This window comes from Calidris pugnax, unplaced genomic scaffold (genome assembly GCF_001431845.1).
Source record: "Calidris pugnax isolate Ruff unplaced genomic scaffold, ASM143184v1 scaffold92, whole genome shotgun sequence".
Classification (NCBI taxonomy): Eukaryota; Metazoa; Chordata; class Aves; order Charadriiformes; family Scolopacidae; genus Calidris; species Calidris pugnax.
The window spans coordinates 2,005,432-2,021,344 of NW_015090823.1; the positions used below are offsets into that span (position 1 = coordinate 2,005,432).

The 15,913-nt window shown below is 46.6% G+C and overlaps 2 protein-coding genes and 1 long non-coding RNA gene across 3 annotated transcripts in view; 1 reads left to right on the forward strand and 2 right to left on the reverse strand.

Annotated features, from left to right (window-relative positions):
- The window catches only part of HSPA8 (heat shock protein family A (Hsp70) member 8), a 5,581-nt gene extending 5,416 nt beyond the window's left edge, over positions 1 to 165 (reverse strand). Inside the window, exon 1 of the mRNA XM_014939960.1 lies at positions 45 to 165. The gene's annotated coding sequence lies outside the window, so the exon portion shown is untranslated. The remainder of the gene's footprint in view (positions 1 to 44) is intronic.
- Positions 166 to 474: 309 nt separating this feature from the next.
- LOC106886786 lies at positions 475 to 4,660 on the forward strand. Its single transcript, XR_001411736.1, has 2 exons — positions 475 to 577; positions 3,582 to 4,660. It is a non-coding gene; the product is annotated as an uncharacterized LOC106886786 (long non-coding RNA).
- Positions 4,222 to 15,913, reverse strand: part of CLMP (CXADR-like membrane protein) — a 43,871-nt gene continuing 32,179 nt past the window's right edge. Inside the window, exons 2-7 of the mRNA XM_014939999.1 lie at positions 13,678 to 13,835; positions 12,774 to 12,975; positions 11,763 to 11,930; positions 10,708 to 10,830; positions 8,913 to 9,054; positions 4,222 to 7,503 (exon numbers count right to left, since the gene is read on the reverse strand). Coding sequence (XP_014795485.1) covers positions 7,209 to 7,503; positions 8,913 to 9,054; positions 10,708 to 10,830; positions 11,763 to 11,930; positions 12,774 to 12,975; positions 13,678 to 13,835 — 1,088 coding nt within the window. The 3' untranslated portion in view covers positions 4,222 to 7,208. The remainder of the gene's footprint in view (positions 7,504 to 8,912; positions 9,055 to 10,707; positions 10,831 to 11,762; positions 11,931 to 12,773; positions 12,976 to 13,677; positions 13,836 to 15,913) is intronic.

Genomic DNA, 15,913 nt, shown 5'->3' on the forward strand with positions numbered 1-15,913 from the left:
CCCCCCCCCCCCCCCCCCTACCCCAGGCCGGCAGGCCCCGTTACCTGAGCGGCGCGCACAGGCCACAAGGGAAACTGCTTCTCCAAGGTAACTGCTCAATGAGACCTGCGGGCGCCCGCCCCGCCGCCTTTATATACCCCCTCAGAACCTTCCAGAAGGGCCCGCCCCTTCGCCCCGCTCCAGCCAATCCGCTGGCGGGGGCCGCCGCCCTGCCGGCCAATGGCCATGGGCCGGAACCCGCACCCGCCGTGACGCAGGACGGAAGGGGGCGTGCCCGCCGGCCGGCCGGTATTCTCGAACCTTCATGCGCTTTCCCCGCTCCCCCCACCCCAACCGCCAGCCGCGCCGCAACGGGCGGGAGGCGGAGCTTCGCGGGCGCGGCAGCCAATGAGAAGCCCCCCAGGGGCCGCATGCGGGTGACGACATCGGCGAGCGTAGGCTGGAGGGGGTAGGGACGGGGGGAGGGGGGGTAGAGAAAGAGCGAGCGACAACCAATCGCAACGCGGCGTCCGGAGACTCGTTTGCATATTTCGCGCGCCAGGGAGAAAGGGCGCTTGGGGCGAGAACGGCCAATCAGGTCGCAAGGCTGGCGGGTTGATTTGCATAGGGCGGTGGGCTACGGGAAGGGGGAGCCGGGCGGGGGGGCACAAGATGGCGGGGGGGGGGAGACAAAATGGCGGCGCCATGCGGGGCTCAGTGGTTATAACCGGTTGACAGCAGAATTAAGGGCAGGCCGATCAAACCCAGCCAAAAAAGTGAGGGTTTGGCTTTCCGGTGGGAATGCTGGAGGGGCAGGGGGCTTACTCTGGGACAGAGCCCTGCGAGATCGCCCTCTCCCCTGAGAGGAATGATGGCATTTCGCATTTTGATGCTCGCGACTCGTTGCCTAACACTTCCTGAGGGCTTCCTGCGGCGTTTTTTGCTTCAGTAAATTTCTCTGAGCACGCTAATTATACCAGCAGCTCTAATCCTTCACGCTCTCTTTAACGAGCCATGAGGCAGCGTTCTCTGACGTCTCCCCACACTTCATTCCCGCCCGGGCAGAGGAAACCATGTTGTCTGTGGTGTTTTAGGGTGACACTGGCTTCTCCACAGCGACACCCGGCCTCCACAGCACCTCCAGCCCTACTTTTTAATCTGTCCTAACATTTTCTCGCCCATAATGGGTGCCAACACACCTGGCTAAGGGACAAGGTGACAGCCCCACGTGGGTGCTGCTCGCTGCCTGCCCTCAGCGTGGCTTCCCTCAGCGGGAAGGGGAACGGCCAGCTCTGAAGGGTGGAAAACCCTGGCCACTCGGTGTCCTCGGGGGTGAAGGGAGCAGATGGAGGGCCGCAAACGTTTGGCTGGTCTCGGCGCTGGAGGCTGGGAGCAGATCGGAGGTCAGGAATCACATCGGGTCATGGAATGTTTACCGTGGCGTAAAACACGGCATGGAAAAGTTCAGAGGGAGTCGCTCGGGGGATGGCTACACAAAAACCTGGCCAGCCTCCATCACCCCATGTGGTAGAAAAAGGACAAAGGAACATCTATAGCCAGGGCAAGAACTGCATGAAAATACATCTCTTACTGCTGCCCACAGGCGTGGCCTTAGATAAAACCACTCCTGGTAGCTGCTTTAAAAGCCCAATATTGAGAAGGGGAACTATTAAATCTCTCTTTTCAGCCTGACCCCAATGAAATGGATGTTTGTGGTACCTTGCTAGGTGCTTGCCTGCACCCTCAGACAGACGAGGTGTTAACGCCTCCTTTCTTTCAGGCAATTTTGAGTGACCTCTGGTAAGGAACATGACGCAGGTAGCCCAGCTGGTAGCCCACTAATGTGCAGATTCTCACTGCCACATGCCACCAGGCTCCTGTGGTAGATGGGGTGGGTGTGCTGAGCCAGTTTGTGGCTCCAGTCCTTGCTGTGCCACACGCAGGGCTGGAACCTGAACTGGGAGACTTAGTTTGGAGTTGGTACTTGGGTGTAAAAGGATAGAGACAGGAGAGGCAGCAGGAAAAGGAAGGGGGGGGTCCATATTGCCGAGCACTATCACTCATCTGTGCCTTTAAAGATAAGGGTGGTCAGTACAAAGCATCAGCTCGTATCTGACCAGGTATGGCATGCAAAGAGCAATCCACCATGTCCAGAGTACAGGCTCCTAGCCTTCACAGGAGATACTTCTCCGGCACGCGGTGCTAATTCAAACTGAATACATCCCACACCAGGTCTCATGGAGCAAGGGATTGCCTCTGCTTTTTTTTTTTTTTTTTTTTGTTTGTTTGTTTTGGTTTTGTAAATTATGGTCTGTGAAATCTGAGGAAGTTTCCCCTGCGTACCCAGCCTGCTGCTAAATGCCTGTGACATCTGCCTGTGACCTCTGGTGAGGCTGTACGTGCTACAGCAGCCGCGGTGGTGCCACGAGACGGCAGTGTTTCGGAAGCCTTTTAGCTCTGTTTGGACAGGCAGCCCTTAACAGTTTTCGGGGATACACGCTGTGTTATGTTAAAGCCCAAGGAATAATTCACTGCTACAGAAAGAAGACCTCTAGAGAACTAGAAAAGGGGAGGGGAGGAGAAAAAAAAAACAAAAAAAACCAAAAAAGACAGGCAGCGCAATTTTCTGTTATTTAAATTGGATCTTTGAAGAGCTGAGTGAGTCTGAGACCTCTTCTCACTTCACCTTTGGTCACTTGGGAAGGCTCTCTTTTGAGCTGGTTGCTGGATTTCTTTTGCTTTTTTTTTTTTTTTTTTGTGTTTGTTTGTTTCGGTTTTGTAAATCATGGCCAGAATCTCAGTAGGATCTAAGAATAGCACTACCTGCAGCTTGAAATTAAATTAGTGACATTTCGATGTGCAGCCATGGTTGGCACAGCAGCCTGATAGCGAGTGAAGGCAGCCTAAAGCACCAGTGAGTCAGTGCAGGGAGGAGGAGGAGGGCAGTTTGGCAAATGACTCATTTCATCAGAAATGGAAGGCTGTTAACACACTGGACAAAAGTGGCTCATTTACTGTATATCAGAAAAATGAAGGCTCAGCAGGCTGGACAAGTATTCTGTGTGGAGATTTTTCAAATGATGAATTCCAATATTATTTTTTGAAGCCAATCTAGTACATGAGAGACAAGCGCTGCTCCTCCTTTAAGCGTTTTAAAACAGAACTGGGAAGACAGTGGAGATTATCAAAGACATGCTTCAGATTATCAAAGACACGCTTCCTATTCACAACAACAGCATTTGTTATTTACACCACACTTGCAGCTGCACACCCTGGCTGAAGTTTGAAAATCAGGCATTTCCAAGGCCGTCCCTTCCCTTTCCCACCATGTTCTCCCCCTTCAGTGTGTGAGTACAAACTGATCCAGGTTAAAAATAACCCAAGATTCCTGATACTGTACAAAAGGATGCAATTGCACAACCCCTCTCAAAACCTGTATCGCCTCAGCAGGATTTTGGATGTCATCGACTCAGGAGGGAGCCAGTAAAAGCATTTCCTCATGAATCAGGGACAAGAGAGGAGGACACACCTATGAGACCACTGTGTTGTCACCCTGTTTTGTTTTAAATACTGTGTAATTATGTCGCAATTTTTACTCCCAGATTTCAATAAAGAAGATTGCTGACATTGGGAGACCTCGGTTCAAAACACCCCCGGGGGGAAAGAAGGCTGAAGCACTGCAAGAGGAACCAACCACAGTTATGTTTAGTTACCCTGAATTCCACCTACATCTCCCTGGCTGGAAATTCCTGTGAGCTAGTTGGAAATGTTTTATCTGCAGAGATGATCTAAACTGTCTGAAGTGTCTTAGTTGTTTAAGGTTTCATTCATTTTCATTGTTTCATGGTTTCATTTCTCCCTGTTCAGGAGGGCCTGAAAGGCAGTGGGTGGTTCGGGAGCTGGGTCGCAGGTGGAGGAGTGGGAGGTTTGTATCTCTGCTGTGTCTGCGCCGCCACGGTTTATCTTACTAAGCTTGAAGCACCAACGTCCTTGGCCAAAATACCTCAGGTGAAATTGCTGCATGGAAGTCAAAACACCATTTACTTCAATACACCTGAGGTTTCACCTATTTCATACCATAATTTAGACTGGAAAATAACCTACCCCAGCTTCCCCACGCAAATACGCACATAGTTCCTTGTTAGCTTAAAAATGGTATTTTTGACTCTCTATTTTTTTCCCTTGGATTCAGCTTGACAGCATGTAACACATCACACCACAGAAAATGCAGCACAAGTTTAGTTGAGCTGTAGCGCTTCAGCTGCAGCATTTATTTATAAAACAACCAACCAAAAAAAAATAATATTATGAAATCATTGATTCAAAGGAATCAATAATAAATATTTGCTTTCCTCTGAGTTGTTCAGACACAGTACAAGTGCACCAATTATAGCAGGTAGAAGAGATGTAAGCGTAGTTTAGCTGCTGAGAAACAAAAGAAAGCTACGTAACATTGTATGCATTTAATCACACTAGTAATAACTGGTATATGACAGTAAATGCTTTAAGTACACTATTTTACAAAATAGAGTTTGGCTTATGGTTCATTTGCTTCCCTTGTGCAACTCCTGATGGTCTCATCCGGAGCTCAGAAAATGTCCCTTGGAAAATAAAATACCTTTGAAATGATCTCTTGTATTTCCCTTGAGTAATAAACGTTTCCCTTTGGGCTTCACACTGACAACCGAAGTGCAAAATCGACTTTGTGTTCACCTGTGAGATGGCTGGAATAAAGCAGACTGACTTCTCCTCCCCGAGGTTCCTAAACCTCTCATCCCATGCCATCAGACTGACAACTTGTGTGACTTCTCTGGGCAAATTCTCCCAGCTGGCGGCAAGTGGCCCCCGGGCTGTGGACGGAGCATCCTCCTCTTTGCTAATTAATTGCAGCTCTGGCCTGTGACTCAAATCTAACCTGCAGCATTTGCTACCCGGGCTGTACAGCTCAACTGTTAGAACTGTTACCCTTATTTGGGGGTAATAAGCTTTTGGTTGCTCAGGCATGTGTTCTTTACTGAAAAAAAGCATTCCTGGTTTTATATGCATAGAGTAAGATTCCTCAGATGCAACCCAGGTAACGTTAAGCACAATAAGCAACCGTGGAAGGAGCCACAAACTACTTGAGCAGCCCTGCTCGTGCTCTTTGGGACTTCCCAGTTCTGGAGAGCCTAAAACCTTCAGGGTCCAGGGAAAGAGCAGCTGTGGAGCAATCCCACTTAGAGCTGCTGCTGCTTCCCAGCAGTGACAGCCACTACCAAATCCACCAAAACACGGCTGGTCCAGGAACCTGCCGCTGGAGCAGCCAGGGAAAACAGGTACAGTCCCACACTATCCAACACCAGGAGCTGTCACAAAATAGAATTTATCAAATGCCCAACACCCGATATCTCCTCTCTTCAAATGTGTGACTCCAGACCACCTTCCCTGCACAATGGATCCGGACTTTGTCCAGCCAAGGACAAAGGTTGACTCTGGGATACAGAGAGCAAGTGAAATTTTAGTACGTGCGATGTAAATGGGTGACTGCTCCGAGGAAAAAAGTTCTCAGGTCATATAGAGCAGGTTTGAAAACTATTTATCAGAAGGAAGTAGCCTGAGCTGGGCTTGACTTTGGTCAGAATGTCTAAGATCTCAAGCAAAGAAGCTAAAATTCCGCATCTCAGTCAGAAAAGGAGGTTAATAACAGTCCCTGGAGTGAAAGAATTATAGAGTTGTGGTTCTTCTGTGCTGATCCGTCGCTGGCAAACTCATTCCACAAATTGGAGAAAACCTTCCCTCCCTCAAATGGAAAAAAAACCCCAATTTTTTAAAATAGAAAATCATCAGTCCAGGAATACAGGAATCTAGAACCTACAAGTGCTCGGAGCCAAGTCCTTCAGAGGAAAATATAAATGACAGATCTGCCTCCAGAGGAAGCCTGTCCCTATCTCCCATCGTTTCCTATTAGCCTTCAACTTGACGTGTAAGACTTTCTATTCCTTGAAAATGTTTATTCTGGCTAATCTAATCCCAGAAAAGATTTTTTATGATTCTTGCTACTTTTTAAGAGTTGTGCTAAGGTTTAAGCCTCAACAATAGCATGTGGTTTGGTGTAGAAGTGGGACATTGCACACAACTGTTTTCTAATGGAAGCAGCATTGTGCTTGTTTACCTGCTCCTGGTGTATTTTCCTCACTACGTGCTCTGTCACTGTCCTTCAGTCTTACCTGGATGCCTGAAGGTCAGGCTCAAGAATGCTGTTTGTTCAGTCTTGGGAAGAGCTCTCCATAAGGCTCCTACAGCACGGCTCACCCCAAAAACGGTGAATTCACAACCTGGCGAGAGCAAAAATACCTTCCAAACGCTTCGTCCAGGCTTTTTGGCAGACTGGTGGCCCTCGCTTTTGGAGGTAGAGCCTTCCTTTTGGATTCAGTGCCCAATCCTCATCACACTAAGGCTCATTTGCCACAGATCCCACCACTCCAGCGGAGTCGCTGTGGCTTTGCAGTGCTGGCCGTAAAAGCAGAGTCAGGCTCCAGGCCGTATCTCTCCGGGCGCATCCTTACGTTTATTCTGGCAATTAAAGCACCTGTTTCCTTGACATAAAGGGTCCTTTCTCTTTAGCAGAGAGGTGAGTTCAGACACATGCCTTTTAAAGGGATCCTCTCATTTCCCCTTTAGTTACAGCCTCCAGAAGTGTTTCACTAAAAGACTGAAGGCAGAAAACCTCTGTCCCCTTTGAGGCTGATCACCAGAGAACCCTCAGCAGAGAGTCTGCCTCAAAATCTTCAGGTAAGACAACGCATCTTTGAGAAAGTTCTCCAAAACCAGTACAAGAGACTTTTCCCTCCCCACAAAACCTCTCTGGAATATTATGCATCTTTATGTCTCCATTGTTCCCTTTTAAAAAATCCTGAGGTTTGGCTTCATTTCATTTGCACAGCGCCCAGCTGTTGTAGTTTTAAAATGCGCAGTGTTCCATTTCCAAAAAAAGAGAATTTAAAAAGAAGGCTCCCTTGTCCCTCAAATGTATCTTTCTTGAAAAAAAAAAAAAAAGTAATTCTGTATCAGAACCTCAGTGCTGGAAGATGTAAGAAAGAGTTGAGTGGGAGGGCTTCTTGTGGGGTGAATAATCACAAGTGATTAAAATTAAGCTGACCAGTAAGATAACTAATCTAACAATTCCTATGTGACTGGTGGTATGTGAAGTGTTTCTGGACAGCAGGAGTCTCCAGAGGGTTGGTGAGCAGTCACACGGTCTGGAACGCGCGGCTTTGGGCAGGCACCATGACCAGCGTCGCTCCCATTTTCATCAGGTTATTGTAGTCAACTTTCTTTGGCTCGATTTCTTTCCCTTCCGTCTCCCTCTGGCCGTACTGGGGAGGAGTCAGATGGGGAGTAGCTTCCGTTGACAAAGTCCGTTGGCTGCGAGAGGCACTGTTGGCTGTCGACCTGGTCGAGGAGGAACCCGAGCGCGAGCTCCTGGAGCCGGAGGAAGAGGAACTTGGCTTGACGAGATGGGCCTTGGGTGCCTCCGCATCTTCTCTGCAATCGAACAGATGACAGGGCTCAAACACCACGAAGAACAGAAACACTTAATACATTTCACCAGATCGAATTGCTGCTGCAATAAACAGTTGCTTATTGAAGCTGCAAATCACCAGGGCAGATTTGGCCAGCAGTTTGAGCAAGGTACAGCATTTTCTGAATACGGTGCTAAGTGACTTTATGGACCAAACTCCCCGTTGCCCCACAGAGCTACAGCTTGGATGGATTTAGAGTACACGCTGCACAAAACTGTCTCTATGTGTGTGGCTCTGAGGTCTGTGGAACGCATGCCAAGTGTGAGTACAAACAGTTCAGATAGAACTGTCTGCTCTGTAATCCTTACTCATAACGACAATCACCTAGACAGGACTAGCTGAGACCAGTTTTTCTAGTTAAAAAAAAGACGTGGGTAGTGAAAGAAGTGCAAGAACTGGGCCCAGAGAAAGGAGAGGTAACAGCCATGCGTGGAAAGGTTATACAAGAGGCTGAAGCTCAGGCTGAAATTAAGGAGGCGTGCAAGATTTGAAAGTAAAGGGAGGGGAAGAAATCAGCAGAGGCTACCTTCTTGCTGGCAACCTGACCACCAGGCAGAATAATCGGCTGCTGAATGGATTATAGAGATGCCTGATGGCACAGAGATGTCATGTGAGGGCAGGCAGTCGTTTACAAATAGAAGGATGGAACAAGGCAAGGGGTTTCTTCAAGGGCAGGAGCAGCTAAAACCCATTCCTGGAAAGATCTTTTTCCAGCGCTTTCCTTCCTGAGAAGTTTAGGCTTGATTGGCTGGAGACCAATCTCTGTTCAGGGGAGTTAAGGGGCAGACCTCACACGTGTTTAACAGAGGAGCTCAAAGAACATGCGTCAGCGTTCCCGGTACGCCCGCTCAGGGCCAGGCTTCTCCTCTCTGCACACAGGGGATTTCTCACCCTGAGCTAAATCCAGAAGCACAGTTGTTCAAAAGGCTCAAGAAAGACTGTGGGAACCTGCCTGCCTCGTAGCATTCTCAACAAAAATTGCAATTGAAAAAAAAAACCCACCCCCCACCCCTCAACCTCTCAGAACCACAGTGGGCAAGTGGGTTGAATTTAAGTACTGGAAAGGATTATGCAAATGCTTTAAAATGCTGAAATTGCAAGCCTGAGAGAGAGTATTTTGTTGAGTTGTACGCCAATTTGTCCTGGGGGAAAAAGAAGACATTTTCATCTAGCTAATTTTCTGGAAAGTCTTCACAAAGATGATTCTCACAGTCAAGAAATTTGTCAGTTATTTCAGGGAGACTTTGCAAGCTTTTTAGAACAACCTTTTAAGACGCTTATACGTAGGTTACTTAAAACTGTAGTGAGAAGATGTGTGAAACTGAAAGAAGGGAGGGTAGGAGGTGAAGGATTAAAAAAAGAAGGCGTTACCTAATTTCATTTGGTGCCTCCTCTTCCTCGTATCTCTTCTTTTCTTTCCTCCTTATTGTCAGCCTCACCACCAGGAAAAGGAGGGAAAGTCCCAGCACCACGCCACAAACCGCTCCAGCGATCATGCCAACGTTTTGTGCATCTGTTGCCCAGAAAACAAACGTGTCAGTCAATAAACTCTCACTATAGGGTCATATGGTCAGATTCTAATCCGCACTACAATTTATAGCACTGGGTATAAATCAGCCCAGAATGTGTTGGTCTGTTTATTTAGGCGTGTCTACACAGAGAAGCTGAACCAGTTTATCTTCAGGGATTGTTTCTAAACCTGAGCTAACAGTGAGTAAAGTGTTCACCTCTGGAAGGGTTGGATCACAAGTGCTATGCCTTCAGCTATGGGTCAGAACTGAAATGAGGAGGAAAAACCCTCTCACCAGAGCACAAAACCACAGAAAGTACAGAGATAGGACAACCCACCTGCCAAACAAAACACCAGTTTCCTGCACGCAGAAGAGTGTTTGAACTACAAATGTTTCCCCACGAGGATTTTTTTTTTCCCCCTTCAACTCGCCCTGAAATGATTACAATCCAGTTGCAGAATGAATTATTCAACTGGGGAAAAAAGTGACCTGAGGGGGGTGGAGAGGAAAGAGGAAAGGAAGGCCATACTGTGCAGGTGCAAGGCATTTTTCACCCAAAATAACACAGTTAATGAGAGCACACTTCCTAATGTATGATACTTTATGACAACTCCTTGTGATCACAGAATCACAGAATCTTCTAGGTTGGAAGGGACCTTAAAGATCATCTTGTCCAACCGTGATAAGAGTGGTTAGGTTGGGTTTGGCTGAAAGTAGTTTCCTTAAGGCTCATCCCTACGGAGGGTTTAGCAAACCAAAGTGAGGTTTTAAACCAGTTCAGTTCAATTGGCATAAAAGCTGCCTGGATGCTTTTACTTCAGATGCCTGAGGCGAACAGGTTTTCCTTGCTACATGACCATATTCCAGCTATTTCAGGCCTGGCTGGGCAGAACAATTCCAAAGCTATGGAATCTCCACAGAAGAGACTCTGCTGATAGCAGCCATTTATCACAGCAGGTTCAGCTCCTGCTGATCTCTCCTGAGAGCAGCTCATAAATACCCGAGAAACGGTATTGTTTGGATTTGTCCTCAATGCTGGGGCTCAACCCCACCCTTTTGATATGCAAAGAGACAGATAGCTCAACATGCACACGCCCTTGATGGGGTCAATCAGGTAGGACCTTGATGTTAATCTCTGTTCAACGCAGAATTTCTTACATCTGGATTAAAACCAAACTGTGTCAAAAGTTGCTTTTTATTCTACACGTTACCTCATGTCGAAGTCACTATTTCTAGCTGCCTTTAGATAGTTTACTATAGCAAGTGCAGCAGATAAGTAATTGGGAATGATGGCCCATCCACATGGAGATTTATACTTGAGAATAATCTCATGTGATCGCTCCAGACAGAAGAACCTCAAAAGATGGAGACTCTGGAGCCTTTTAACTCACATTTTTTTTCCTTCATATTTCATTAGTCATTCCCAAAATCAAACTTCTAACAGACCAAAACACCTGAGACCAAGCGATGCATTTACCACTTCAGGTTATACAGAGGGCTGCTGTAATAAATGCAATAAATAAGAAAACGACTTGGTGTGACTCGGGTATGAAAGGGCAAAGGTGTGGCAGAGAGTTTACCAGCTGGGATGGGGCAGCTGAGAAGCAGCGCTGCTCCTGTGGCAGTGCCAGCACTGGTTATGTGCCAATACTTACGCTGCACCGTCACCTGAACAAGGCAGCTTTCCTGTCCAGCCTCGTTGGTGGCAATGCATTGGTACAACCCCGTGCTCATGTGCGTCAGGTTCTTCAGGAGGACTTGCCCCGGATTAGAAATGTCTGAAATGGGAAAAAAAATAACACAGGGATTAATCAAAAAGAGACAAAAGAAACCTTAACAGTGGACAGGGCGCAGAAGCACAAATTGAACTTCTGGATCCAATCAGTTCAGGAACAGTCAATGAAGCCTCAGAAAAGGCATCATTTAAGCATTTTCTTTGTCAACCTTCAGCAAAACACTACACAAACTCCTCAAGGGAAGTCATTCTCCCCCTCTACTCTGCACTGGTAAGGCCACAATACTGCGTCCAGTTCTGGGCTCCCCAGTTCAAGAGAGACAGGGAACTACTGGAAAGAGTCCAGCGAAGGGCAACTAAGATGATTCAAGGATTGGAGCATCTCCCTTATGAAGAAAGACTGAGAGAGCTGGGACTCTTTAGTCTGGAGAAGAGAAGGCTGAGGGCAGACCTTATTAATGCTGACAAGTATCTCAAGGGAGGGTTGAAGGAGGAGGGAGCCAGACTCTTTTCAGTGGTTCCCAGTGAGAGGACGAGGGGCAACGGGCACAAGTTGGAACATAAGAGGTTCCACTCAAATATGAGGAGAAACTTCTTCACAGTGAGGGTGACAGAGCCCTGGAAGAGGCTGCCCAGGGAGGGTGTGGAGTCCCCTTCTTTGGAGATCTTCAAGCCCCGCCTGGATGCCGTCCTGAGTGATGTGCTCTGGGCAATCCTGCTTCAGCAGGGGAGTTGGACTAGATGATCTCTATGGTCCCTTCCAACTCTGAAAATTCAGTGAAATTCAGTGAAATTCCTTGTGGAAGCACACCACAACGTCCAGCTGCAGCAGCGAGAGGCACTGTTACATCATTGCTATCACTGCCACCAAGAGATCTCCGTTTAGAAAGCAGGCACATGAACATACACATTTCTCTGGGCAGTTATCTGGCTGTGAGCCTTCTGAGAGCTCTGGGAGGAAAGGACCTGACTTACTGACTCTGGATGTAGGCGGGAGATGTTCGGCTCTCTCGTCTTCCTCGTTTATGCGCTGCCATCGGTAGGAGATGGGTGCTGTGCCAGAGGCGGATCGGCACTGCAGCGACACTTCCTTTCCTTCCAGCAGCTCCCCTTCCAGCCAGCATTTGGGCTTGGAAGGTTTTTCTGGAAGAAACAGAAGACAGGTCAGGCAAATGCAGCAGACTGTTTTCTCAGTGGAAAACCCTTTCTTTGGCAAAACACATAATTTAAGAAGCTTCCAAGAGCTGCCTCCTCTGGAATGAACTGAGGAAATACACCAGAGATGTTTGTTAGGGGATTTTAGCTGCAGCCCTGTGCAACTTCATAGTCTAAGAAGTGGAGCTGGTTGGCTCAGACATAGAAATGACACATTCTAATCCTCCGGGACAGTTTGCCTCATGAGTCCTTGCATCAGAGGAGTTGTATCACTGTCTTCCTCTTCTAGGCACTATTTAGAGAACATCCTTCTCCCCTCCCCTGCTTCTCCATTTCTTCCTTCTCTCCACAGCAGCTGCCAGGCCACAGCACTTCTTCCACGGGATGATAGTGTAACAGGCCAAAAGCCAACCAAGAAACTGAAATCAGGGAAGAGAAATGCTAACCCCGGCAGATTATTTGTCACCTCCACTGACTTGGAACAGTTTGGGACATGAACCCAGAGTCCTCAGCAAGGGATCTGGACAGGGTGATCGCCTGATTCAGCTTAGCTAGAATATCAGTCTAGTTTGTGTGATGAGATCATAGAGATTATTTGGAAAGGATGGTTCATATGATTTTGCACGTGATTATAATTACCTCCAAACAGTTCTTTAGGCTCTTCCTGTGTCCTGTCCTTTGCCAAAAAAAATGCAAAGGCAGATGTAGAGTTAAGGCAGTGAAACCTGATCGTGAGATGTCTTTGTATTTATACCCCGCTGAAATAAATCTCTCTCCAGGAAACAAATCTAGCGATTTTTTTGCTTTGGAAGAACAATAAAATGACCTTACCTACAACCTTCAGGGTGATGCGGGCCCATTCGTACTGCCCAGCGTTTTTAACCTTACATATGTACTTCCCCGCATCGCTGGACTGCAGGGATATGATTTGTAAGGACGCATCTCCAGCAAGGAAGTTGGAGGTGAAGGAAACACGCCCTTTCTGTTCCTCATTCAGGTCATCGTAAACACGGCCTCCGGAGTAAGTGATCACCTGAGGAGCAGAGACAGTCACTAATCAGCCTGCTGTAATTTTACTTTCACGTGGGACAACAAATGGCAGCATTTCCAGGAACTGCAGACCAAGGTTCTGCACGGTTAAGAGACGTGCCAAGGGTCACTGTGTCAGGGTGGAAAATTAAACCTGGATTTCGAGTCTGAGAGCGACATGTAAACTGTATTTACACTAAAGATTTATACTGGAGCATTTATACTAGTGTCAAAATAGGCACCAGCTGATGCCACAATATATAAAAACAATCTTTAATTTTGGCTGGTTTTGCCTAGCTAATTTAAGTTATGGCAGACTTCATTTTGCTGAGTACTAAACTACTATACTTCTTCCTAAAACCAAGGTTTCAAAAACTGGGCTTACAAAACACCCAAGGTCAATTCTGAAAACCCGAAGGGCAATTCTGAAGTTTATCCAATGGTGACTGATTAAATAACAGCACTAGTTTAAAGAAAACTTGATTGTAACACAACCTGTTCAAGACAGCACGCGTGGGTATCAAATAACTCCTCTATTTTTATAAATCTCTCTAAATACATCAGCTGTGTTTTCTACACAACGCTTACTTCATTAGAATAACTTGCAAAGATCATCACAGAAGCCTCTATAAATCAATGTCTGCTGCTGATGTCAACAAGAAATAAGACATTTTTCTCAACAGATGCTAAGAATGGCTCAACCTACCGCTTTTTGTACCGTTTCCGAGATGTGCAGCAGCCACTCAATATCCAGGCTTCCTTGCTCCAGGAGGCCCAGGCGGTGGTGACAGGGCAAAGTCACGTTTTCTTCAGCCACTCTCTTAAATTCAGTCTGAGCCTCAGACAGCCAAATCGAACAGGAAGCTGAAAGACAGACGCTGGTGATTAGAGACCAGGATTAAGGAGGCATTTCTGCACCGATAAGTGTCGCTAGCTTAGGTTTTGATGGATTCTTCCTCATTTGCTTCACAGCGTCAAAGAAAACCCAACAGCTCAGCTTCCTGGACAGATTGTAGCTGATAAAAGGGGACATCTAGACGTACATAGGCAGTTAGTTTCACACTAATATTTAAGCACGAAGAACAGATGGCTTCACACTCCAGAGCTGTCAATACTAAAGTCACACCCACATCCTCTATGCACTCAAAATTTCAGATAACCTCCTGGGTTTTGCCTTTGCCTTTTATTACCTTAACTCATGAGCAGTATTTCCACCCAAAAGACCTTCAAAGCCCATCGCTCTATTCCTATGTAAGTCTGACAAGGCTTGGAGTCTCCTCCCTCGCACTAGATAACCTTTGTTTTGTGCATTTCAGCACTAGAAATAAGAGACCAGCCTGGGAACAAGAGGGTTAATCCCAAGAAAGGCACAGTACAAGTAGGCTAATGAAGTGTCTTTGAACAGCAACGTCAAAAAAATCATTTAAAAAGGATATTTTTTTTAAAAAAAGAGGACGCAATCGCCAAGCTGAAACGCTAGAGGGAAGCAGAGCCTTTTAAATGTTCACCATGAAACCCCAAAACGCATATTAACTCCCTAAAACCTGGACCAGGAGACGGCGCACCGCAGAAAAACATGGTTTTCACCCTGCACTGCGTGAGTCACCCTTTCTTTCCGAATTTCTTTCTATACTGCATCCCTGCTAAAACTGAACAAAATCGGGGTCGGTTCTTGGCTTTGCTGCCTCTAACTTTTGATAACACACGGACTCACCAAGGGAAGTTCAAACTCAATCAAAATTCACCCCAAAGATCAGAGGTATGGAATAGTAGGATGTTTAGGTCAGGGAGTCCCAGGTCTGCTGTGACACCAAATAAAAAATTTCCCAACCAAGTTTCCATGGGGATTTCTGGGACACAAATACCATCTGCTTTTCATGTATGAATCTTCAGAGCACAGTTGGGTTGCTGTTAAGTTTTTGCTGTGCAAGAAGAAAGCCTAAAAGCACTTTTTTTTCTCCCCTGCAAAACGAAGCGAGATGAAGCATCTTACTTCTTGGACTAATTATTGCGAAACTGATGAAAACTGTGAGAGTTGGCAGCACTACCAAGTCACATCTGTGATGGAACACACAATCCTGTGATCACACAGCAAGATTACTGGCAAGAGCATGAGAAGCTCTAGTTATATGGGCTAAATTTGTTCCTATACTTTAACTTTTCCATTACCTTCAAAGGAAAACAGAAAAAGCCAGGAAAAACGATGTCCAACACGACACCTTATTCAGCTCATTCTGTGTCTTCAGGACCAATTCTGGTTTTAGAAAAGTCATTCTGTTCCTGCTCCCGTTCTCGGATCTGCCTCTGAGTTGTTAACATCACTGTCCCTCCGCTCCTGAGCTTCCGATATTTAATCAATACTTGCCAAGTACTTCTATAAAAGGTACCACCTATGATGTGTGTGCACATACATAAAATGCCTAGAATTTTAAGACAGGTGGAGTCTTGCAAAGGATTAAGCTCTCCTCCCCAACACTGATCTCTACAGGAATTGATGAGAGTGAAAGCTCCTTTTCAGCCACATTAGCCGCTTTCTTTAAAGGGAAAATTAATCCAGTTTATCACTGGATTCACTAGTCTCAAAGCTCCATCTGCCAAATACAATTATTCATTCCGCCCAAGATGAACGCCTGCTTTCTCCTACAGCCCACATTGCTGCAGGCTGCCTTCATTAACACGCTGCCACTCGCTAGATGACTGATCAATAAGTTTAATTTAAGCACCACAATAGTGAGCATTCGCATAGCATTTGCAACATTTTCAAAGTCCTGTGCCAGCAGAGCACGGAGGTTTCGTGGACACCTCACAGAGCATTCTATGTTTTAAAAATGTAGTTTTACGATAAAAGCGCTGATCAGGATTATAAATCACATTTTGAAGGAGTGTAACAAGCATCACTTTCATTCCTCTCTGCCTCAGACAGACTCTTTTTAAGAGAACTC